At 46.3% G+C, this 26,850-nt stretch overlaps 1 protein-coding gene across 1 annotated transcript in view; it reads right to left on the reverse strand.

Moving 5' to 3' along the window:
- RFTN1 (raftlin, lipid raft linker 1) overlaps positions 1–26,850 on the reverse strand; it is a 233,974-nt gene that overhangs the window by 139,170 nt on the left and 67,954 nt on the right. The window contains exon 3 of the mRNA XM_052639301.1: positions 8,218–8,404. Coding sequence (XP_052495261.1) covers positions 8,218–8,404 — 187 coding nt within the window. The remainder of the gene's footprint in view (positions 1–8,217; positions 8,405–26,850) is intronic.

The raw sequence follows: 26,850 nt of genomic DNA on the forward strand, positions 1-26,850 counted from the left end.
TGAAGCAGGGCGCTCAGGGCCAGTGCGCTGGGACCGCCCTGAGGGATGGGGTGGAGAGGGAGGTGGCGGGGTTCAGGATAGGGGACGCGTGTGCACCCATGGCTGATCCACATCGCTGGATGGCCAAACCCCCACAGTATTGTAAAGCAATCAGCCTCCAATTAAAATAAATAAATTAATTAAAAAAGAAAAAAGCTCACTCAGACTTCAATTCTTCCTTTCCCTCCAGGCTGTCCCTTTCTCCCTAAATATAAAACCCAATGTTTCTCCCTACGGGACACATAGCCTCACCTTCTTAGCATGACCGACGTTAACCACCCATCACCTCCCACCATAACGGGCGCCCTGTTTTTTCAGCTCCCACTTTCTTCCCCTTGCAGGCTTCCTCTCCTTCAGACTTTTGAAACCTCGGCACTTCTAGCGTCTGTGCCTCTAAAACAAAACAAAGGCGCTGCAGTGGATCCCCACTGGCTGCAGCCTGAAGCTCCAACTACTTGGCCCGGCCTCCAGAGGCCCCCTGCCCCAGGCCCTGATTTCCCTGCAGACCTCGGCTCCAGTCACCCCATGTCATCGCCACCCGGGGTCTGCTTCTCCAGGCTCCCCCAGACCCTGGAAGGCCCTTCCCAGCACTGGGGCCCCTGCTCCAATCTGCCCATCTGTCCAGACCCAGAGCACACGGGAGCCATGGGGCCTCCTTTGCTAAAGCCCTTCCATTCACAAATTCCAGGGCAGAGGTGAGAAATCAAGACCCACGGATGGAGCTGGGCACCCACACAATTGGCATGAAGACTTTCATTCTCCTAGCGGAGAAGATTCTTGAGAGCTGGGAGCTCTTGTACATTCACCTTAGGAAAATCTAACCAAAAGGGCAGAAACGTTTACCACTTAAAACATGCCACTTACTCTAGCCGACAGGCTGGTGTGCTCCAGAGTGGACGTGAGCGGGGTTGGGCTGGGGAGAGGCGGCTCCCCCATCTCAGTTCCCACAAACGCCCCTCTGGGCGTGAGCACCTCACCGCCCCAGGTGTGACCCAACACTCACCATAAACCCAAACCAACTGACTTCCTCCCCACGGGGCTCACTGCTGGAAACACCAATCCGATCTAGTCCTGGAGGAAAGCTTGCCTCGTCGGGCAGAGAGATGCCACAGGATTACATTTCAAGGGCAATTAAAGAGATTTTCAAGGGCAGCTTTGATTATATGCATTTTTCACCCTCCACCGGAGCTTCAGAATCCCAGCCCCGCATTAGCTGCGGCTCTTCTGCGTGCCCCGCTCTGTGGCCCGAAGCCAGAAGGTGCCTGATGAAAGCTGACAGAGGGCACACGTGTCCCGCTTCCCTGCACCATATAAGGCATTATTCCAGGGGACCCGCGCCCAAATGGCTTCAACCCATTAGCGATAAAAAAACACATGGATGACACCCTGAACTAGTTCCACGTGTGCACGACAGTTCAACGGCTGAAGAACAGGGCAGCACGAGGCAGTTCTGTACTTAATGTCCACAGACATCAAACAACCTAGAATTAAACCCACACGCACAAAACTTCAGGGTGACATTTTAATAACTGACTGCCCTTAGCCATCAAGTTTTAAGAGCTTTGGCAACTTGTTCGGAGGAAAACTAACCAGGAAAAAATGAAGGACAACTTAAACTGTACTTCGAAATCAAACTGGATGCAACGATGTTGTCTGTTACAAAGCATCCACTGCTCCCAAGAAAGAGCTAAGAGAGGGCAGTGCAGACACTCTTAATTATCACGTGTCTCATATACAGCTACTTCTTCTCAAGATAGTTTTCAAAGTCACTGACTGACTCCGTTCAGCACAGGATCAGGAGCAACTGAGTCAGATGTATGGTCTGACCTGTCATCTTCAGATGAAATGGCAGCTATCAGAATCTTCAGAAGGAAAGATCATACAGTTTTTCATGGATTGAAGTTGTATTTGTCAAAGTGGCAGAGGGCTTGGAGGAACTTTACCGCACTATGCTTTGGGAATAACTAATAATACAGTTCACAGGGTTCGAAAAGACGCGTGCTCCTTGGAAGGAAAGCTATGACCAACCTAGACAGCATATTAAAAAGCAGAGACATTACTTTGCCAACAAAGCTCCATCTAGTCAAGGCTATGGTTTTTTCAGTGGTCATGTATAGATGTGAGAGTTGGACTATGAAGAAAGCTGAGCGCTGAAGAATTGATGCTTTTAAACTGTGGTGTTGGAGAAGACTCTTTAGAGTCCCCTGGTCTGCAAGGAAATCCAACCCGTCCATCCTAAAGGAGATCAGTCCTGAATATTCATTGGAAGGACTGATGTTGCAGCTGAAACTCCAATACTTTGGCCACTTGGTATGAATAACCGACTCATTGGAACAGACTCTGATGCAGGGAAAGATGGAAGGCAAGAGGAGAAGGGGATGACAGGGGATGAGATGGTTGGATGGCATCACTGACTCAATGGACATGAGTTTGGGTAAACTCCGGGAGTTGGTGATGGACAGGGAGGCCTGGCGTGCTGCAGTCTATAGGGTCCCAAAGAGTTGGACATGACTGAGCGACTGAGCTGAACTGAATAATACCGTTAGGCTGTCCATGATGCTCTCTAATTGCTCAAACCTCACTAGAAAATATTTCATTATAAGACTTAAATAAACTCTTCCCTCTTCGTACATATTACTATCCAAAAGAAATGTTTCCTCCTGAAACCTTTCTGTAGTTTTCTTTCTAGCAGGAGGTGACTTCTCCTTTTTCCAAACTCCCACACATGAGGGGCATCTTATTTTTTCAGTTAAACTGCAGGTACCTGGAAGGCTTCCCTGGTGGCTCAGACAGTAAAGAATCCACCTGTGATGCGGGAGACCTGGGCTTGAGCCCTAGGTTGGGTAGATCCCCTGGAGAAGCGAAAGGATGCCCACTCCAGTATTCTTGCCTAGAGAATCCCCATGGACAGAGGAGCCTGGTGGGCTACAGACCATGGGATTGCAGTCGGACACAACTGAGTGACTTTCACTTCAACACATTAAGGTTGATATTCCAAGCAATCATCTCATGATGATTCTTGCCAATGAGCTTGATTTAAACAGAAGCTAATCTAGAAAGTTTACGCACACTCTTTCAATGACGTCCACTTGGAAAATATTAATCAGGCATTCACCTGCTCTTAGAGAGCTAATCATTTCATTGACCTGCATGTATAGCCGACAGGACTTTGGCAGACTTGGCGAAAAAAATACCATTAACTGCCCATATTAAAAATTAATCACTGAAGATCTCCTTTGCTTCATTTTTACTCCTTAAACTCCTGGCTGGTTTGGAAAATGTGCAGCTGGGTTTTGTTTATTTGTTTTTCATAGCATGGGGTGTTCTTCCTCATGATGCAAAAGTATGGAGTCGCCGCATTTGCTAGGGCAGAAAACATCCAGCCTTTAAAATTGGATAATGACCGCTTCCCACCAATACGAAGCGGAAGCAGGGGAAATTCTCTTGGTCATGTTTTCCAGGAGAATGGCAAATTATCATGGCTATTACCGAACCTGGCAAATTACCAAGTTTCTGCACTTCCTTTAGAGGGGAGAAGCGCTTGCAAAGATCTGGCACTGGGATATCCAAGCAATTCTCTCTGTGTATCTGCTTTTTAAGGAGCTGAAGTGTTCATTAAAGTCACCCAGGCAGGTGGTCCGGACACTCCGGACTGGAGTGAACTCACAGCCAAGGAGCACACCATCTTTCCTTTCTTGAAAATCCTCCATACTTAAATAGCTTGACCCATTTTCTCTTCTGAAAAGCCAGCTCATTAGCTCAGGGCCTGCCCTCAGGAGGAGGAAAGAACCCCTAGTGAACGCCCCGCTTTACCACTGCCTGGTAACGAACTGCTCACAAAGAGGGATCATTTATTTCTGATTCCCACAGAGCAGCTTTCTTGCCTCCCTCATCCAGTCACACTAAAATGTAGAGTTGGCTCCAGTCTCACAAATTATTTAGTACAAACCTCACATCGTACCTGCTAAAAAACGGGGGCTCAGAAAAATCTACTGATGTGTCCTGCACTCAACACCTCCTGCGAGGAGCCGAGTGCAGTGCAGAACAGGTCCTCCGACCAAGAACCCAGGGCTCCTTCTCCCCTTTCCTGGTGCTCAACACTCTCCCAGGGAGTCAGGAGTTGTTGACGAGTGCCAGGCACGGAGCCAGACAAGGAGGAGTCAGGTCCTCGTGCCCTGGCTACTCTAAGTGTGGCCCATGGACCAAGGGCGTCCTCACCACCAGGGAGCGTGTTAGAGATGGGTCCCAGGCCCCACCCTGCCAGCGGCCAGCGTGAGGAATCCCGCCCATGACACGGTCATGCGGAAGAAAGCCTGACAAAACGCAAGGATGTGATTGGGCTTCAGGGGTTCCCCCTGGAATTTCCTGAGCATCCACCCCCAAGACCAGAGTTGGCCTGCTTCTCCACTCCTCTGATATTCTCTGGAAGAAGTCAAATCAGGGCTTTAGTCTTCTGCATTTGAAAGAGATGTTTCAGTTAAACCCCTCTGATAGCTCTCTAGCTTGCCTAACAGGTTCCCCCGGACCTCCTACAGCTTGTGAATTGCTTACAGCCCCCCAACCGCGAGAGGCACAAAGCTTAAAAGCATCTTAAAGATACAGAGCCTTTTCTAGAGAGTTAAAAATCATATTGATGATGGGTTTTCACTGTTGAGTCAATGACTGTTGCCAGGCCTCCATATTCTTTATCTTTTAGGCACCTGGGAGGATGTTAATCAATGTAAACGGGATATGGAAAAAGATATATAGTAGTTTTGATGTTAGCAACACTAGACTTTTGAGTTAATTACTTTTCTTTTGTTATAAATCACTGTACTCCTTTCACTTGTTACAAACTGCTGTATCTTTGCTGTGTAAGAATGTAACTTTATTTAGTGCTTTCTGAGAGTGGCACCAGACTTTGGGAAGATCAACACAAATAAGTCTTCTGGTTGACAAACCCTTATCAGAAAAGGGCTGTAAAATGTTAATTGGCTCTTTTGGCCAGAAGATGATGTAAATCACCTAAGACTTGTGTATACAACTAGGTATGCAGAGAGAAAAGCCTGGTTTTGATACGAGTCTGGGCTGCTAACACTGCATAACTTTGTATTACCCATTGATCTCTATGTACAATCAAAAGTATAAAAGGCCTTCTGAACAATAAAGGATGGACCAGTTTCTCGGACTAGTCTCGGCCTAGTTTCTTGGGAATCTGGCTCCCCCCGTGTCTCTCTCTCTCTTTTTCTCCCTCTCCCTCCCTCTCCTCTTTACTCTAATTTCAGGCTGAATTCCCATCTGGAGTGGGGCAGCTCACCACGTCTACTTACTTGTCCTGGCTTCCAAGACTCGCGCGAAAGGGAGCCTAAGGCAGGGCACCCTTCGATATTCAAGTGGGCGCCGGTGGCCCAATGTAGATGGTGCAAATCTCTTGTCCTGAGACTTTACTGGTCTTCCCCGTAAGCCAAGTTATTCAGCCTCCTTTCTCCACTTAATTTTCCTACTGCGCTATCTCTTCATAATCTAATCTTATATTAATAAATAAATAAGTTTCCTCTTGCCTACACCGTCCATGCTTCGAATCACCCTGGATCCACCGGGGCTGGACCCCGGCACCACCCCAGACCCTGTGACTCACACTCTGCATCTGAACAGTATCTGCGGGAGATACATCAAAGTTTGAGAAGCGCTGCTGCATAGCAGGGAAGGAAGAAAAAAAAAAAAAAAAAAGCAGCCACCTTCACATTAGAATCAAGTCCATTTCTGACCTGCTGACTTCATGGCCAGCCCCATGCTAGCAGCACCTGCGGCAGAATTACACGGAGGGGCAGTCCTGTGTCCTGACAGGATGGACTTGTCCCCTCCACACATTAAGACCAACAGCATGGCCTAAGGATCAGAAACCCCAGAGCCCAGTGAGTGCCTGAGGCAACCAGGAAGGCACAAGGAAGTTGCTCTTATTTTGTCTCTCTTCTGGAATTCTGATACAGAGAAAAGGGAAAACATTGAAATTACCACCTCATCTAAAAATCAAAGATGCCCCCTTTCGCTTTTTTCATGAAGGGGTCAGCCACAGGAATCCGGGGTGCAGGGACGCACCAGGCGCCTCTTGTCAGGGCTGAGAGCCTGGGCGGACGCTGGCTGCCATCTCTGCCTCCTTGATAACCTACCCCACGCCCGTGCCTCAGCTTCTGCGTATGTAACAGGTCTCTATCGCGCTGGTGCCTGAGAACAGTGCCCGCTTCATAGGCTGACTGTGCGGATGCTCTGACGCTTACGAAGCTTGGCACACAGTGAGCGCTCAGTGACAGTGACCTGCTGTTACGATGCACGGCCTGTGTGTCAGAGGCCTTAAAACCACTAGGGCTCCCAGAACAAGCTCATCTTGTGACTGGCCAGAGATACACCCACTGCCGTTCAACACGAAGAAAGCAACGCGCAAACAGAGCAGACGCTGAGAAACGTTTGGCTCTGCAGAAACCACGGTAATTCTGGGCAGGAGCAGAGGCGGACACCCCCTTCACTTCAAATTCTAACACACACGGACACGGGGCTCCATCAGCTGTGAAAAGCTGAAGAACTCTGCTGGCCAGGAAAGAGGGCTGGGGCTCTGTCACACAGCCTCTGGTCCCCCAGCTGGCCCTCCTGAGATCACCAGCCAAACGTCTGTTCATCAGGCAAAGCAAGAGAGAAAGACGGACAGCTGTCCCACTTTCTGTATAAAATACCACAGAAAATGCTCGTAAAACACAGCACGAGTTCTCGTTCCTCCCTGATAACTGGCCAAAAGACAGATCCGATTTCCGTTGCCAAGCGTTCAATTTTTACTTTCATGAAAGCAGCAGAAATATAATGTGCTTTGTAGCCCATCTTCATTGTTTTGACTTATTCATTTTAAATTGAAGTATAGTTGATTTACAGTGCTGTGTTAGTTTCAAGCGTGCAGCAAAGTTTTACATATACATGTACACATAAATTCTTTGTATATTCTTTTTCCAGTTTCCTCCTTAATAAGTTATTATAAAATCTTGAGCAGAGTTCCCTGTGCTATACAGTAGGTCCTTGCTGGTTGTCTATTTTATATGTGAAAGTGAAAGAGCTAGTCACTCAGTCGTGTCTGACTCTTTGTGACCCCACGGACTGTAGCCCACCAGGCTCCTCTATCCATGGAATTCTCCAGAATTCTGGAGGGGGCTGCCATGCCCAACCAAGGGATCAAACCCATGCTCCTGCATTGCAGGCAGATTCTTTACTGTTAGAGTGATGCTGGAAGCCACATTTTATATACAGAAGTATGTATATGTTAATCCCAAACTCCTAATTTATCCCTCCATGCCCCTTCATTATTTTTTTAAAGCATTTAAAATTCATATAGCTCCTTTTGAAAAACCAATCTCCACCTCTCCTTTTCCTAATTAGACCCAATAAAAATATAAGAGTAAGCATCACTGGACAAGCCATATTGAAAAACATCGTCCAAGCCTTGAAAATTCAAATCGAGACCAAATCAATCACAGCATTTAATTCGAGTGAATTTTGTGTTTCCTCCCAAGGGACTGATAGAATGTACTGACAGAATGTTCAAGTATTTTTAGAGTTTGGAGGAAGACATAAAATTTGCATACAGCCTTTAACCAAAATTAGTGTGTTCTTCAGCCATGCTTTTCAGATTAACAGCATTATACTTTTACTAGCTATTTCCTTTTGGGAGCGCACGTCCTCAAGGAGACACTTTTCTAGCTGAGTGTAAATCCAGTATGAATTCCCCACTGCAGGACACGATGAAACTCTTCAGCTGACTGATGTTCGGTCTCAACCCATCAGAGGGCAGAGGCGCTGGAAACAGATGTAAACTCCCAACACACATGTGTGGTGCTCAGCCGCTCAGTCGAGTCTGACTCTTTGCGACCCCGTGGACTGTAGCCCGCCAGGCTCCTCTGTCCATGGGATTCTCCAGGCAAGAGTACTGGAGTGGGTTGCCATTTCCTCCCCCAGGGGATCCTCCTAACCCAGGCATTGAACCTGGGTCTCCTGCACTGCAGGCGGAGTCTTTACTGTCTGAGCTCCCAGGGCAGCCGTCCAAACACGCAAGCCCCCTGGGGCATGGTCCCTTCCCCCCCCGCCCCGCCCCGCCTCCTCCATCCAACACATATCCAAGCACCTGGTGACTGCGTGAGCACCCGCCCTCAGGGGCCTTACCTGTCGGTCTTCTTGATCAAGATGGCCCTGAAGATGTGCTCGAGGGGCGTCTTCTCCCGCTCAGAGGTCGGCTGCACAAAGGGGTGCAGGGCCGCCAGCGAAAAGCCCTGCTGGTACAGCTCCAGCAGCTGGGTGGGCAGGTCGCGGAGGGAGGCCAGCCTCACGGCCGAGGCCCGCGGGAGCTCAGCTGGGGGAGAGAGAAGGGGAGGCGCATCAGAGACCCACCGACCCGGCCACCACGCCCTGCCCACGTCCCGCGCCACTCGGCCCAGCAGAAAACCTCCAGGTCACCTACCACTCAACAGCCTGTCCCCTTCTCAACTACCATCTTCAGGGAAACCTACAAACAGCTGGTTAATTTCCAACTCATCCAAAGGCTCTGAGGACCAGATGGTATCAATCTAGAGCCTTACTACTTGGAGCAAAAGCTGTGACCAACCTAGACAGTATAATAGAAAGCAGAGACATTTATTTGCCAATAAAGGTCCATCTAGTCAAAGCTAGATGTCAAGAATACACAGAACTGTACAAAAAAGACCTTCATGACCCGGATAATCACAATGGTGTGGTCACTCACCTAGAGCCAGACATCTTGGAACATGAAGTCAAGTGGGCCTTAGAAAGCATCACTATGAACAAAGCTAGTGGAGGTGATGGAATTCCAGTGGAGCTGTTTCAAATCCTGAAAGATGATGCTCTGAAAGTGCTGCACTCAGTATGCCAGCAAGTTTGGAAAACTCAGCAGTGGCCACAGGACTGGAAAAGGTCAGTTTTCATTCCAATCCCAAAGAAAGGCAATGCCAAAGAATGCTCAAACTACTGCACAATTGCGCTCATCTCACATGCTAGTAAAGTAATGCTCAAAATTCTCCAAGCCAGGCTTCAGCAATACATGAACCGTGAACTCCCTGATATTCAAGCTGGTTTTAGAAAAGGCAGAGGAACCAGAGATCAAATTGCCAACATCTGCTGGATCATGGAAAAAGCAAGAGAGTTCCAGAAAAACATCTATTTCTGCTTTATTGACTATGCCAAAGCCTTTGACTCTGTGGATCACAATAAACTGTGGAAAATTCCGAAAGAGATGGGAATACCAGACCACCTGACCTGCCTCTTGAGAAACCTATATGCAGGTCAGGAAGCAACAGTTAGAACTGGACATGGAACAACAGACTGGTTCCAAATAGGAAAAGGAGTACATCAAGGCTGTATATTGTCACCCTGCTTATTTAACTTCTATGCAGAGTACATCATGAGAAATGCTGGACTGGAAGAAACACAAGCTGGAATCAAGATTGCCAGGAGAAATATCAATAACCTCAGATATGCAGATGACACCACCCTTATGGCAGAAAGTGGAACTAAAAAGCCTCTTGATGAAAGTGAAAGTGGAGAGCGAAAAAGTTGGCTTAAAGCTCAACATTCAGGAAATGAAGATCATGGCATCTGGTCCCATCACTTCATGGCAAATAGATGGGGAAACAGTAGAAACAGTGTCAGACTTTATATTTTGGGCTCCAAAATCACTGCAGATGGTGATTGCAGCCATGAAATTAAAAGACGCTTACTCCTTGGAAGAAAAGTTATGACCAACCTAGATAGCATATTCAAAAGCAGAGACATTACTTTGCCGACTAAGGTCCGTCTAGTCAAGGCTATGGTTTTTCCTGTAGTCATGTATGGATGTGAGAGTTGGACTGTGAAGAAGGCTGAGCACCGAAGAATTGATGCGTTTGAACTGTGGTGTTGGAGAAGACTCTTGAGAGTCCCTTGGACTGCAAGGAGATCCAACCAGTCCATCCTAATGGTAATCAGTCCTGGGATTTCTTTGGAAGGAATGATGCTAAAGCTGAAACTCCAGTACTGTGGCCACCTGATGCGAAGAGCTGACTCACTGGGAAAGATTGAGGGTGGGAGGAGAAGGGGACGACCGAGGATGAGATGGCTGGATGGCATCACTGACTCGGACATGAGTCTGAGTGAACTCCAGGAGTTGGTGATGGATAGGGTGCTGCGATTCATAGGTTCGCAAAGAGTCGGACATGACTGAGCAACTGAACTGAACTGAACTGGATGTAGGGCCAAACTTCCCAGAGATAACACTGGAAAAGTCACTTCCACCCCCTCAAAAGATAAGAAAGAAGGAGGAGGATCAGAAGACGATGACAGCTGCACACAAATATAAAACTGCTGTGCAGCAAAAAGCTGCAGCAAAACCAAGTCCAAAGACAAACTGGGCCCACCCTGATAAGCCACTGAAGACAAAGGGGTCATTTCCCTAGTCTGCAAAACAAACAATAAAAAGAAAGAAAAGAAAAATGGGCAGAAGATATGCACAGGTAATTGTCTAAAAGGTATAAAAAGGAAATCACTATTTGAAAGGATACTCAAATTAACTCAAGATTAGAGTTCTGCATATCAAAATAAATAAATGTTTTTCACCTACTGAATGATTTTAAAATCTTTTTGAGAAGGGCAGACAACATTCAAAAGTTACCAGATTCAAGTGAAAAGTGTACATTGCTGCCCAATCCCCCATGTCTTGTTTTCCCTATAGGCAATCAATACTATCCATTTTTTGGGTACACATGTAACGATTACTATGGAAAATGGCACCCCTCTCCAGTACTCTTGCCTGGAGAATCCCATGAATGGAGGAGCCTGGTGGGCTACAGTCCACGGGGTCACAAAGAGTCGACACGACTCAGCGACTTCACTTTCACTCACTTAAACAACTGCTAAATTTGTGCACAGGTAAATAAGTTTACATTTCTCATTTTTTTACAGAAATGGTAGCATCATGTTTATAACCCAACTTCACATCCATTTTCATCAACTGTGCTCAGCCGCTCAGTCGTGTCCGACTCTCTGTGACCCCGTGGGCTGCAGCCCGCCAGGCTCCTCTGTCCTGGGACTCTCCAGGCAAGAACACTGGAGTGGGCTGCCGTGCCCTCCTCCAGGGGCTCTTCGCGACCCAGGGATCAGACCCGTGTCTCCCGCGTCTCCTGCTTCAGCTGGTGGGTCCCTGACCACTAGTGCCACCTGGGAGGCCCATTTCTTTTCCCACATGCTGGCTAATGTCACAGAGAAAAAATGATTCCTAGGAGGCAGTAATTTATAGTTCTCTTGTTGTGTAATTTGTATGTTTTTCGTATTAAACATTTCACGTTTAAATGCTATTTATGTTGTCTTTTCTGTTAAGTCATAATTTTTGCCTAGTTGTCAACTGGGTTATTGATCTGTTGGTTTGTAATTCTTAACATATTAGGAAATCCAGTTCTTATTTGTGATAATGCAAATGCCTCTCAAGTCGTTTGTCTTTTGACTTTGCATAACATGAGTGTTGCCGTGAAGAATTTTTTTTTAAATGAAGTTGAATTTGTCAATCTTGTCTTCAGTAGCTTCTAAGTCTAGATCACAGAACAAACCTGTATTATAAAACAATTCTCTGATGAATTCCTATAACACTATTTCATTTTTTACAAGTGAATCTTTGTTCCAATTGGAATTTATGAAATATGAATTCAACATTTCCCATCCACCCCCAGTTTATCCATTTTTCCTCACTGATTTGAGATGTGGTCTTTATCATATATTATATTCCTAAGTATATTTAAGTCTATACCTGTGATCCATTAATCTACTCTAACAATTTTTATATTTTATAGAAATATTATACAAGTTTTAAAAATTTTATATTATGTTTTAAAATCTGGTCATGTTATTTTCTCAATATTCCTATCTTCCTGTTTATTTTCTGAATCTTTCTGTTTATTTGTTTCTCCAAGTGGTCTTTAAAATAAGCTCATCAAATTACCCCTCAAAAAAAATCTTGTTGCTATTTTTATTAGATCGTGTTCAAATGATAGCTGAGAGAGAATGGATTTTCTTTTTATTCATTTTTAATTGAAATACAGTTAATTTACAACATTTTGTTCATTTCAGGTGTACAGAAAAGTGATTCAGTTATACACATCTCAATATAGCTATTCCTTTTCAAACTGTTTCATTCTAGGTTATTGCAAGATGCTGCATATAGTCCCCTGTGCTGCACAGCAGGGCCCTGTTGATAGTAGTTTGATGTATTAATCTCAAATTCCTAACTTATCACTCTCCCCTCAGACCATCTGATTTTCTTTTTAATCCATAGGAATTGGAAATTGAAGCCAAACAATATTTTACAGAGAGTTAACAATGTCAGCACCCCAAGAATGGATATTTTCATCATGCCCCAAGTTTCCATCCAAGAACATGGCATGGCTTTCATTTATTCAAGACTTTCTGGGGTCCCTCAGATGCATATTACATTTTTCTTCACACAGATACTGCGCACTCATGAAGCCTCTTCCTAGTTATTTTCTATTTTATTGCTGTTTGAATAGATTTTTTTTTTCTCCTTTGACTTCTATGATACTCATCGTGGGCAAGCATGTTGGGTAACAGTCCCGCTCGTCGTGGCTGACAGGGGAGAACCTTTGTGGAGGGTCGTGTGGTGTCTGCCTTCAATCTTAAAAGAGCATTCACCCTTCATCCAACAACCTCACCACTGGGTATTATGCCTACGCTGGACACATAAATGTATCTCAAGATACATGGGCAAAGATGTTCACCACGGGATTACTGCCAAAGCAAGAGTCAGAGGCTCCTCACTGCAGGGCGAGCTCAACACGAGGACACCCAGTGATGAAGTCTATGAACTGTTAAGAGGATTACACGCTAGTGAAAATGTGTCCGAGATTCACAACTAAGTTAAGAGACAAGCGGTCTAGTGGTATTTATCACAGGATACTAACATATAAAGAAAATGGAAGAAGAGACAGAGATGAATAAAGATCTCTTTTTCTGGAAGAAATCACAAAAACATCAATATTGGAGAGACTGGAGAAGGGAGGGGAGGATGGAAAGGCAGATTTTACTTTATTTTGTACTTTTAACACTATTACCATCAACAGCAATCGTTTGGGTAGAGGGCTTAGGAGACATTTTAATTTTCTTCTTTATAAATAAAAATATTATTTAAAAATTTTATGTTTTAAAAAATAATGTGTTACTTTAAAAACAAGCTAAAGATGAAATCTAAGGGTATTTAAGAATGCACTTAAAGTCAGACACTATAGCTCTCATTCCACACATCACACACGAAATTTATAGGAAAAGAAAACCTACAGCAATGGTTTATTCTAAAGCAAATGCCCAGCATCCTGGAGAAATTGCCATGATAACACTGACGAAGATAAGGCTGATGGAGAAAGCTGGAAAGCATGCAATGTTTCCCTTTAAGACTAGTTCTACATAAGGTGTCAGAGTTATAAAAAAATACAAAACAAAACTTGAAGGTAAGTCTGGGAAGAGCGTACTCCCAGGCACAGAAACCCAGCGGGCCAGGCGTGCCGCTGCCCCGGACCCTGGCTTTGGAGCAGGGTTCCTCTATGCCTGCCCTTCTGAGCAGCTGCGGAGGCTGCACCCGGACTCACTACAAATGGAGGCTCTCGGGCACCACCCAGACCTGCTGCTGCTGCTGCTGCTAAGTCGCTTCAGTCGCGTCCGACTCTGTGCGACCCCATGGACGGCAGCCCACCAGGCTCCCCTGTCCCTGGGACTCTCGAGGCAAGAACACTGGAGTGGGTTGCCATTTCCTTCTCCAATGCATGAAAGTGAAAAGTGAAAGTGAAGTCGCTCAGTCGTGTCCGACTCTTCGTGACCCCATAGACGGCAGCCCACCAGGCTCCCCCGTCCATGGGATTCTCCAGGCAGGAACACCAGAGTGGGTACCCCAGACCTACTGCATCAGAACTGGAGCCATATACATCTTCTCTGGTGGCTCAGACGGCGAGGAATCCGCCTGCAACGCAGCAGACCTGGGTTCCATCCCTGGGTTGGGAAGATCCCCCGGAGAAGGGGATGGCTACCCACTCCAGTGTTCTTGCTTGGAAAATTCATGCACACAGGTGGGCTACACAGATGGTGGGCTACAGTCCGTGGGGTTGCAAAGAGTTGGATACAACTGAGTCCCTAACTCTGACTCAGGGGTTGCAAAGAGTTGGGCTCACTGAGTGACTAACACTTTCACTTTTTTTTTTTTTTCCATGTATTCACAACCCCTCCAGGAGATTAAAGCCTAAGTCCAATACTTTGGCCACCTGATGCGAAAAGCTGACTCACTTGAAAAGACCCTGATGCTGGGAAAGACTGAAGGCAAAAGGAGAAGGGGGCAGCAGAGGATGAGATGGTTGGATGGCATCACCAACTCAATGGACGTGAATTTGAGCAAGCTCCAGGAGATAGTGCAGGACAGAGGAGCCTGGCGTGCTGCAGTCCATGGGGTTGCAAAGAGTCAGACACAACTCAGTAACTGAACAACAAGAGTAATTTTCTATATAGTTTCCCTTTGGTGTTCCTCCACTGGGCAGGGGACCTTTGGATCTAAGGGCACACACCCACCTGTGACCCATGCTCCAACCCCACACAGCTGAGACCCTGGCGGTCCCTCCCCTGGCAGCCCCAGGCCCACCATGGGCCCTGCACAGACCCCCTCCCCAATCTGTGCTCACCCCAGGCCCAGGGCGGCATAGAAACTAGTGGAGAGCAGGTGACACTGCTGCAGGTGCAAAATTCAAGGGGCACCAAAACCCAGCAACCGGGACAAATCAGTGTTGAATGCAGTATGCTAAAAAGTGAAAACGAATGCCCAAAGTCCACAATGAACGCACTACCAGAAATGTGAATAAAGACAGGATCAGTGTTATCGATTTTCCTTTTGCCTCAAGCACGGACATGTGAAAGGTCAGTTTCTGCACATAAAACGGAAATTACTTCCATCACACAGTCAATGTAAGAATCACGTGGGGTGATGCACGTGTAATTGATGAAGCTCAAAACGGCCAAGCCCAGTGGCGCGGGGAGCGGTGGACGGAGAGCTGGCCCCGGGGCCTGGCTGGCTGCAGACGCTGAGGACGGATCAGCCCTGGGGCCCTGAACCTCCCCAACCTCCCTGCACCCCTTCATCACCACCCCCCAATCAGGGCACTAAAAATATTAGTCAATCAACCCCGTTACAGCTAAACGCTTCCTGAATAAAACATAACACCTTTAAAATTTTTATCTCCAAGTCTAAAGATACATCTCCTGTCAAAACTCAGGGACTTTATGGCTTTAATTTTTGGTATGCATGCTGTCAAAGTTAGTTGATCTTCATGGTTAAAAAACAAATAAAAGTGAATCTCAACCATCTTATGGCAATTTAAAAAAAAGGCCCCATCGTAAATATGATTAAAGGCCTTAACTCCATGTTTCTTCTTGAACCTTAACCTTAAAAAAAAAAAGAAAAAAAAAAAGCCCTGCTCTTGTAAAGTGACCAATTCCCCAATATTATTACTGGGAAAACAAACGAAAGAATGACTTATGTGTTTGGATGAACATACCAAACGTGGCCTCTGGGTCTATTTTCCCCACCCCTCCCATCAGAATAGCCTCTCCACTATTTTTGTTTTGTAATATTTGCCTGATTTCGCTTACAAATTACATAACCTCGGGCAAGTCATATGTTTCCCACCCTGTCTCTTGGGTCCCTCCTTTTGAAAGCAAAGACCCCTGACAGGCCATTCTGAAAGCAGCGTCCAACTTTCAAATGCGACGATATTAATATTTGGATCTGGAGACTAAGCTATAAGTTTCTAACGAGAAAGTGACATCGGAGAATAGACTATTTCCAGCGTGAACTGAAAGGGTCCTCCCGACCAGAGCCAAAAGGAGAAGGAACAGTCACATGGCGGGCGGCGGGCGGCGAGAAGGAAAGGTGGGGAAAGAACCCGTCGCTGGCGTGGCCGGGCGAGACTCCCCGCTGAAGGGCTTCCCCGGTAGCTGCGGGTTAAGGGTCCGCGGGCCCACGCAGGGGACACGGGTTCCATCCCTGCTCCGGGAAGATCCCCCACGCCTCGGAGCGACTAGGCCCACATGCGCCAACTATCGAGCCTGCGCCCTCCGGCCGGGGAGCTGCAACTACTGAAACCCAAGCACCCCAGAGCCGGCACCCCGCAACCTGACCAGTCACCGCAACAAGGAGCCGCGTGTCACAACTCCAGAGGAGCCCTGCTCGCCACCCCTGGAGGAGGCCCACGCACAGCCACGGAGACTCAGCACAGCCCGAGATACACGGACGCACTTATTCAGAAGCCGCACCGCTGGAGGAGAGAGCCCCGATGGGACCATCTTAGCCAGTGTGACTCTCCAGGCTAGGGCCCGGCACCCATTTGAAGGTCACACTTTCCTCTCCACTTTCTCAACTGTCCTGTTTCACAGAGCTCACCAACAGCGCTCGGTCTGCAAGCCGGGGTCCCGTGCTCGGGGAGCCGACGCCATCCCACGTGGGGACTTGCCCCGCTGCCATGCAAAGCCCCAGTTCTCCAGCCTGAGCAGAGGGGGTCTCATCCCGTGACCTGTACTGGGCCTGGGACAGACTGCAAGGCCAGGATCTGAGGCCCCAGGGTCCGATGGATAGGGTAAGCAGGACAGAGAGCCAGGGACAGACAAGGAGGTGGAAGCCCCACCTCACCAGGAGAGCGGCACCCTCTCCTCCCAGTCAGATGATTACCAAGGGGCTCTGGGGGCCCAGTGGTGCCAGAACTTCTAATTCTTACCCCCAAGAACTCACAGTTCTTGACTCTCGTAGAAACTCCTAATCCTCAGCTCTGGCAAGTCAGTCCCATTTCATTTTCAACCCCACGTGGCTTCCCACGGCTCCTGCAATGCAGGAGACCCAGGTTCAATCCCTGGGTTGAGAAGATATCCTGGAGAAGGACATGGCTACCCACCCCAGTATTCCTGCCTGGAGAATTCCATGGATAGAGGAGCCTGGCGAGCTACAGGCCATGGGATCACACAGTCAAGACACGACTGAGCGATCAATACACATGGCCCAAAGCCAAGACCTGTTAGGTTGCAGTCTGGCTGAGGCATTCGATGAACGTGGGAGGACAGACGCCCCCCGCCTCCTTCTCACCCCAGACGGTGACACTGCCGAGGGGGGACCGCCAGTCAGGCGCTGCTTCCACGGTGCCCACTCCCATTAATCGTGACTCATCCACGTCTGCAAGGTGACACCCTCAGGTACTGGGAGCGCGCCTATGCTCACCTTCTGTCTCTATGAAATCTGACTCCTGCAGGTGCCGAGTACAAGTGAAATCACATCATAGTTGTCCTTTTGGGATTGACCTTCCTTGTTTAGCATAATTTCTTCAAAGTTACGCTGCAGCATGTATCAGGATTGCTTTCTTTTTTAAGGCTGCGTAATAGGCCACTGTGTGTGTGTGTCACACTTCTGAAGACCAGAGTCAGCTGATTTACAACGCTGTGTCAGTGTCAGCTGTACAGCAAGGCAATGCAGATACATGCATATATATATAGAGAGAGAGATTCTTTTTCATATTCTTTTCTCTTATATTCAAGTACTCTTGCCTGGAAAATCCCATGGATGGAGGAGCCTGGTAGGCTACAGTCCATGGGGTCGCAAAGAATCGGCCACGACTGAGCGACTTCACTTTTCTCTTATAGGTTATTACAAAGTATTGAGTATACTTCCCTGTGCTATAGATATAGTAGGTCCTTGCTGGTAAGCTATTTTATATGTTCAGCTCAGTTCAGTCGCTCAGTCATGTCCGACTCTTTGTGACCCCATGAATCGCGCAGCACACCAGGCCTCCCTGTTCATCACCATCTCCCGGAGTTCACTCAGACTCATGTCCATCGGGTCCGTGATGCCATCCAGCCATCTCATCCTCGGTCGTCCCTTTTTCCTACTGCCCCCAATCCCTCCCAGCATCAGAGTCTGTAGTAGTGTGTATATGTTAATCCCCAGTTCCTCCCTTTTCTATACTGATGTAGATAAGAACAAAGAGGTTAGGACCACATAACTGCATTTCAAATCCCTTGGAAATCTTTGCTTTGTCTTCATTCAATTACCAATAACAGGCTTTTTTAAAAAAAAAATCAAGACACAGAAAGCACTGCTGGAAAGGTATTTCGGGTAACATGAGAATCCAAAGGTCTTTTGAAATAAGTGTTTGGCTCTTCAGTGTTTAGAAAATAACTCCATATGAATAAATAAACCATTATTCCAGGAGGTTTTTTTTTTTTTTTTTAAAGAAAGGAATGAAACGGGGAAAAGCATAATCCACAAAACCACATATTTCTTGACACTCCTGGGATAAAGTAGATTGTTTTTGCTATGACTATGTTTGTTTAACAAAAACATTCTGCAGCCCTGTTGACTCCCTGGAAATGAGGCCTTTCAGACATCTGCAGAAGAGCCAAAGCGATGTTGCTGCTGCTTCAGATTTCCTTATGGGGAAGGAAAGATCCCCTGGAGGACGGCCACCCACTCCAGTGTTCTGGCTTGGAGAATCCCCATGGACAGAGGAGCCTGGAGGGCTACAGTCCACGGGGTCGCAAGGAGTCGGACATGACTGAGGCACCCTAGTGCACACACACACCAGCTTCCAACACAAGAAAGAAAGCGCTTGCACAATGACCAGTGACCTCACAGGTCACTCACGTCCCTGCAGCAGGCCAGCCACGCCCAGCCGCAACAGCCCCCACGTCCGCGCCCAGCAATCGTTTGTGCTTTAGCCCGATTACTCAAACTCTGACTCTGCTTTTCTAATTATATCCACTAATGGCCCTGTCAATACCAGGAGCCCAACATCAGAGACAGACACCATCTCCCGGGGGTCAGCGCCTGCTCAGGTGAAGCTGATAACAAGACTGTTCAACCAAATCCTCTTTTTCCCTCTAAGTCCCTTGAAGGCCACCATTTCTATGACCTCAATCTGCCTGGCTTTGCAGTAGATCCAATTCAGCAAAACACAAAAGTCAATCATTGCTCGATGTGGGGTTTTTCACTGTATAAGTGAAAAAAGGAATTTGAGCTTTAAAATAAGGTTTGCAGCCCATGTCTTTGGTATCATTTCTAAATCTGGGGATTAAACCTTCATCTCAGGGTCTTCAAATTCAAATTCTTGTCAACTTTTTATCAACAAATTCATGTTTCTGAAACAAAACAAAACAGAAAGAAACACACACATCCAGACTCAGGAGACCACATCATTACAACACCATGTATTCTTGTATATTCTGTTAATCAGACTGAAATTCACTTACCATAAAGTCAATCGTTTAAAGTGAATGAGTCAGGGGCATTTAAATACATTTACAATGTTCTTTGGAAGGAATGATGCTAAAGCTGAAACTCCAGTACTTTGGCCACCTCATGCAAAGAGTTGACTCATTGGAAAAGACTCTGATGCTGGGAGGGATTGGGGGCAGGAGGAGAAGGGGACGACAGAGGATGAGATGGCTGGATGGCATCACGGACTCGATGCACATGAGTCTGAGTGAACTCCGGGAGTTGGTGATGGACAGGGAGGCCTGGCGTGCTGCAGTCCATGGGGTCGCAAAGAGTCGGACACGACTGAGCAACTGAACTGAACTGAACTGACAATGTTATATGATCATCACCTGTTTCTAGTTCTGAAATGAGGCAACTGCAAATCCATTAGGCATGTATTCACGGTTCCTCTCTCCCCTGCCCCCAGGCAATCAGCAACCTGCTTTCAAAAAACACAATTGTTAACACCTTAACTATATATAGAGGAGCTTATCCCACGTTGAAGGTCAGGAAGGGCAGCGGCAAGGAGATACCCCTTGTCCAAGGGAAGGAGCAGCGGCTGTGCTTTGCTGGAGCAGCCGTGAAGAGATACCCCACACCAAGGTAAGAGAAACCCAAGTAAGATGGTAAGTGTTGCAAGAGGGCATCAGAGGGCAGACACACTGAAATCATACTCACAAAAAACTAGTCAATCTAATCACACTAGGACCACAGCCTTGTCTAACTCAATGAAACCAAGCCAAGCCTGGGGGGTAGCCCAAGACGGGCGGGTCATGGTGGAGAGGCCTGACAGAACGTGGTCCATTGGAGAAGGGAATGGCAAGCCACTTCAGTATTCTTGCCTTGAGAACCCCATGAACAATATGAAAAGGCAAAATGATAGGATACTGAAAGAGGAACTCCCCAGGTCATTAGGCGCCCAATATGCTACTGGAGATCAGTGGAGAAATAACTCCAGAAAGAATGAAGGGATGGAGCCAAAGCAAAAACAATACCCAGTTGTGGATGGGACTGGTGATAGAAGCAAGATCCGATGCTATAAAGAGCAATATTGCATAGGAACCTGGAATGTCAGGTCTATGAATCAAGGCAAATTGAAAGTGGTCAAACAAGAGATGGCAACGGTAAACATCGACATTCTAGGAATCAGCGAACTAAAATGGACTGGAATGGGTGAATTTAACTCAGATGACCATTATATCTACTACTGTGGGCAGGAATCCCTTAGAAGAAATGGAGTAGCCATCATGGTCAACAAAAGAGTCTGAAATGCAGTACTTGGATGCAATCTCAAAAACGACAGAATGATCTCTGTTCGTCTCCAAGGCAAACCATTCAATATCACAGTTATCCAAGTCTATGCCCCAACCAGTGATGCTGAAGAAACTGAAGTTGAACGGTTTTATGAAGACCTACAAGATCTTTTAGAACTAACACCCAAAAAAGATGTCCTTTTCATTATAGGGGACTGGAATGCAAAAGTAGGAAGTCAAGAAACACCTGGAGTAACAGGCAAATTTGGCCTTGGAATGCGGAATGAAGCAGGGCAAAGACTAATAGAGTTTCGCCAAGAAAATGCACTGGTCGTAGCAAACACCCTCTTCCAACAACACAAGAGAAGACTCTACGCATGGATATCACCAGATGGTCAACACCGAAATCAGATTGATTATATTCTTTGCAGCCAAAGATGGAGAAGCTCTATACAGTCAACAAAAACAAGACTGGGAGGTGAATTCAGACTCAAATTGAAGAAAGTAGGGAAAACCGCTAGACTATTCAGGTATGACCTAAATCAAATCCCTTATGATTATACCGTGGAAGTGAGAAATAGATTTAAGGGCCTAGATCTGATAGATAGAGTGCCTGATGAACTATGGAATGAGGTTCGTGACACTGTACAGGAGACAGGGATCAAGACCATCCCCGTGGAAAAGAAATGCAAAAAACCAAAATGGCTGTCTGGGGAGGCCTTACAAATAGCTGTGAAAAGAAGAGAGGCGAAAAGCAAAGGACAAAAGCAAAGATATAAGCATTTGAATGCAGAGTTCCAGAGAATAGCAAGAAGAGATAAGAAAGCCTTCTTCAGCGATCAATGCAAAGAAATAGAGGAAAACAACAGAATGGGAAAGACTAGAGATCTCTTCAAGAAAATTAGAAATACCAAGGGAACATTTCATGCAAAGATGGGCTCGATCAAGGACAGAAATGGTCTGGACCTAACAGAAGCAGAAGATATTAAGAAGAGGTGGCAAGAATACACAGAAGAACTGTACAAAAAAGATCTTCACGACCCAGATAATCATGATGATGTGATCACTAATCTAGAGCCAGACATCTTGGAATGTGAAGTCAAGTGGGCCTTAGAAAGTATCACTACAAACAAAGCTAGTGGAGGTGATGGCATTCCAGTTGAGCTGTTTCAAATCCTGAAAGATGATGCTCTGAAAGTGCTGCACTCAGTATGCCAGCAAGTTTGGAAAACTCAGCAGTGGCCACAGGACTGGAAAAGGTCAGTTTTCATTCCAATCCCAAAGAAAGGCAATGCCAAAGAATGTTCAAACTACTGCACAATTGCACTCATCTCACATGCTAGTAAAGTAATTCTCAAAATTCTCCAAGCCAGACTTCAGCAATACGTGAATCGTGAATTCCCTGATGTTCAAGCTGGTTTTAGAAAAGGCAGAGGAACCAGAGATCAAATTGCCAACATCCGCTGGATCATGGAAAAAGCAAGAGAGTTCCAGAAAAACATCTATTTCTGCTTTATTGACTATGCCAAACCCTTTGACTGTGTGGATCACAATCAACTGTGGAAAATTCTGAAAGAGATGGGACTACCAGACCACTTGACCTGCCTCTTGAGAAATCTGTATGCAGGTCAGGAAGCAACAGTTAGAACTGGACATGGAACAACAGACTGGTTCTAAATAGGAAAAGGAGTACGTCAAGGCTGTATATTGTCACCCTGCTTATTTAACTTCTATGCAGAGTACATCATGAGAAACCCTGGACTGGAAGAAGCACAAGCTGGAATCAAGATTGCCGGGAGAAATATCAATAACCTCAGATATGCAGATGACACCACCCTTATGACAGAAAGTGAAGAGGAGCTAAAAAGCCTCTTGATGAAAATGAAAGAGCAGAGTGAAAAAGTTGGCTTAAAGCTCAACATTCAGGAAATGAAGATCATGGCATCTGGTCCCATCACTTCATGGCAAATAGATGGGGAAACAGTAGAAACAGTGTCAGACTTTATTTTGGGGGGCTCCAAAATCACTGCAGATGGTGACTGCAGCCATGAAATGAAAAGACACTTACTCCTTGGAAAGAAAGTTATGACCAACCTAGATAGCATATTCAAAAGCAGAGACATTACTTTGCTGACTAAGGTCCGTCTAGTCAAGGCTATGGTTTTTCCTGTGGTCATGTATGGATGTGAGAGTTGGACTGTGGAGAAGGCTGAGCACCGAAGAATTGATGCTTTTGAACTGTGGTGTTGGAGAAGACTCTTGAGAGTCCCTTGCACTGCAAGGAGATCCAACCAGTCCATTCTGAAGGAGATCAGCCCTGGGATTTCTTTGGAAGGAATGATGCTAAAGCTGAAACTCCAGTACTTTGGCCACCTCATGAGAAGAGTTGACTCATTGGAAAAGACTCTGATGCTGGGAGGGATTGGGGGCAGGAGGAGAAGGGGACGACAGAGGATGAGATGGCTGGATGGCATCACGGACTCGATGGACGTGAGTCTGAGTGAACTCCGGGAGGTGGTGATGGACAGGGAGGCCTGGCGTGCTGCGATTCATGGGGTTGCAAGGAGTCGGACATGACTGAGCGACTGAACTGAACTGAACTAACTATATATCACAGATAAACTCAAGAGGGAAATCTCAGTACAACTAAAAGCACGTCTTCATACTTCCACGAATCTCGGATTCTACAGGCCAGCCAGCAATAACTGACGAAACAACGCATGTTCATCAGGTGAGTTCTGAGATGGGGGTCAGAAGCCCACAGTGCTTATGACTCCCCAGTGCAGGAGACACGCATTCAACCCCTGGTCCAGGAGGATCCCACACACCGCGGAGCAGCCTGGATGGGAGGGGAGTTTGCGGGAGAATGGATACATGTATATGTATGGCTGAGTCCCTTTGCTCTCCACCTAAACCTTGTTAATCGCCTATACTCCAACATAAAATAAGTAATTAAAAACAAAACAATACCAGGTACCGTGCAGCTTAGATTTCACAGTGAAGGTACTCAAACATTAAAAGCAACCAGCTAGAAACTGAACCCAGAGTATTAATAAAATATTTCACACACTGAAATGTACTTTTTATAGAGAAGGCACAAAGGATTACCAAGTCTTCAAACTTTTAACCAAACTCATTCACACCGGACCCAAAAACAGCTTAGCATCAGTCAGAAGGGAACCTAATTATCAGCATTTTATGCCCTTTTTCCTAATTGAGCGTGACAGCTCTCTAGCTGACACTCCTGGAAGTTCTCTTTTGATTCTGAGACTACAATAAACTGATTGTATCAAAGACCAGCCTCTAATGAATATGTACAAACAATATGGAAATGAAACTATTCAGAATGTAAATGAGACCCTATATGGATTTCTATGATAAAAGTCTCAAGGCCTGGTATAGTAATAATCAGCACATAACATCTTCAAGGCTGAAAACGTGGCTGGTCTGAGTTGAATGTGCCACGCGTGGAAAATGTACATGAGATTCCAATGACTTAGCATTAAAATAAGCATGCAAGACACCTAGGCTAAGAAACTGACACGCTGAAATGACAACATTTGGAATATACGAGGACTAAAGAAAATTTATTAAAGCGAATCTCACCCGTTTCTACCTGTTTTAACTGTGGCTACTGGAAATGTAAACTTACACATGGCGCTCCCGTATAAGCTAGATGGCACTGCTCTTATAATTACTTATTAATCATTTACTTAACATTTATCACCACTTTTAATTATACAAATTATTCATTTAATCTTTTTCTGTCCTTCCCAATAAATAAGTTCTGCCAGGCAAGAGTCCAGGCTGGGTTTGTTCGCCAGCAGGCTGGCCAACCCTGAGTGCCTGGAGAAGGCTCATTAACAATCATCCCTAAATGAAGAATTCCTCCAATGACTGATACGGCCACCACCCACGTCATGACCACACCAGAACTTTTTCTGCCAAAGGAAGGCCAGTGCAAACTGCCACCTGCAGCCACTCTGGGGGGTAAACTCAGAGGTGCTGCACACCCTAGGCTCCAAGTAAATTAGCCAGGATGACACCAACAGGACATGAGTTTGAGCAAAGTCCGGGAGGTAGTGAAGGACAGGGAGACCTGGCGTGCTGCGGCTCATGGGATCCCAAGGAGTCAGGCACGGCTGATGGACTGAACAAGCACAAACACGAGGAAAGAACCCATGATGAGTCCTCGGAAACCATCACCCAGGGTAAGACCCAGAGGGAGTTTATTTTTTTCTTAATCATGGTAAAGTATACATAAAAATTTACCACTGTAACCATATTTCAGTGCACAGTTCCACAGTTCCAAGTACACGAACACTGCTGCGTAACCATCACCACCAGGCCTCTCCAAGAAACCATCTCCTAACCAACAGTGCCAGCTGCCGCTGCCCCTCAACCCTGCCCCTCAGCCACCCAAGCAGAGAGGGCCGCGCCTCCATCCCCCAGCCCTGCTTCCTCTGCCCCCTCCGGCAGGAGCAGGAGATACAAGAGCAGCAAGGAGGAAAAAGCAGCTGCTCTGACTCACAGGAATTCCCAAACGTGAAAATCGGCCACTGGAAAAGAATCAAAGGTTGAGGCGACCCGAGAAGCAAAGGAAGAAAGCAAGGATTTCACTTCGCAGACGCGGCCAGAAGACGGCCCCAAGACTAAGCATCTTAACCGCAAGCAGCATAAAATGGGGGGAAAAGAAATTTCCCAAAAGCTTGGTGCCCTGAGGGCGTAAGTGCACTTCAGTTTGGCATTTACATGGGACAGAAGAGCATATTACTATTTCCTTTTATCCTGAGTCATTACCATAATGGGCCTTAGGAGAGTTGGGTTTTTTTCCTTACGTTTCAGAATATAATAATATAAAATAATTCACTATGGAAACTGTCAAAAAGCATAAGAATTCACATGCACGCAGACTAGTTTTACGAGTTTATGGCAGTTAGGGACCCCGCTGGCGGCCCAGTGGTTAAGGCTTCACACTTCCAGTACAAGGGGACGTGCGCCTGATCCCTGGTCGGGGAACTAAGATCCCACATGCCACAGGGCAAAAAATAAAAAAAATCAATACGCTAAAGGTGAACTTTCCTACAAACGGTGCCAGAACAACAGACTCTTCGTACAAAAATGTCCAAAATTCAGTCACTACTCAGATAAAGTTGTAGAATCATTCCTGGAATAGTCGGATTCATAGAGACAGGAAGTAAATGATGGCTTCCAGGGTTTGGGGAAGGGAAGAATGGGGAACTGGTGTTTAACAGCTATAGGATTTCAGTTGAGGAAGATAAGATCTGGAGATGGACGGTGGTGACGGTTGCCCAACAATTCGAATGTACTTAATGCCACTGTACTGTACACTGAAAAACAGGTCAGAGGGTTAACTTTCATATTATGTGTATGCGTTACCAGAACTTCCCTGGTGGCTCAGACGGTAAAGCGTCTGCCTGCAATGTGGGAGACCTGAGTTCGATCCAGAGGTCGGGAAGATCCCCTGGAGAAGGAAATGGCAACCCACTCCAGTATTCTTGCCTGGAGAATCCCACGGTCCGAGGAGCCTGGCGGGCGACAGTCCATGGGGTCGCAGAGAGTCAGACACGAACGAGCAACTTCACTTTCACTTTACCAAAATTTGAAAAAAAAACAGGATGTCAGTACTTCAATTATGAAAAAAAAAGAAGAGTTTATGATAGAATAAATCTCATTATCTCCAGGCTTAGTATCACGTCTACCCTCAAAGAAAGCCCACTCGTGGTTTCAAAGGCACGGTTCCCAGACACACCAGCGATACATACCAGTGGGTCCCCTCTCCCTGCTGCGGTGGAGACACGTATTCAGCAGCACAGTCAATGGGCCATTTGCAAGACTTACCAAAAGTTCCATATATTGTGAATGCATTTTAATAAATAAAATTATGTGTATGACATCACAAAAGATTCAACAGCACTCAAATGAGGATAAGACCAGACAGCTCTCAAGCTCTAAAAAAGGCTTCACACCTGCATTTTCCGCTTTGCATGAACAATTACCGCGTTCATGTGAAAACTCCCAAATTGGTGCATGGAAATAGAAAATCGTACACAGGGGCTCCGCTCACCAATTTGCATGCAGAATTGTCCTCAGCAATCTCTGGTTTATTTTTTGCCACGTAAGATATGGGCTGGGGGCGGTCAATGGTGCCTCAGGAGACTGATTTTAGGAGGCATTTTGGTTCCCACTATCATAAAA

This window comes from Budorcas taxicolor, chromosome 1 (assembly GCF_023091745.1).
Source record: "Budorcas taxicolor isolate Tak-1 chromosome 1, Takin1.1, whole genome shotgun sequence".
Classification (NCBI taxonomy): Eukaryota; Metazoa; Chordata; class Mammalia; order Artiodactyla; family Bovidae; genus Budorcas; species Budorcas taxicolor.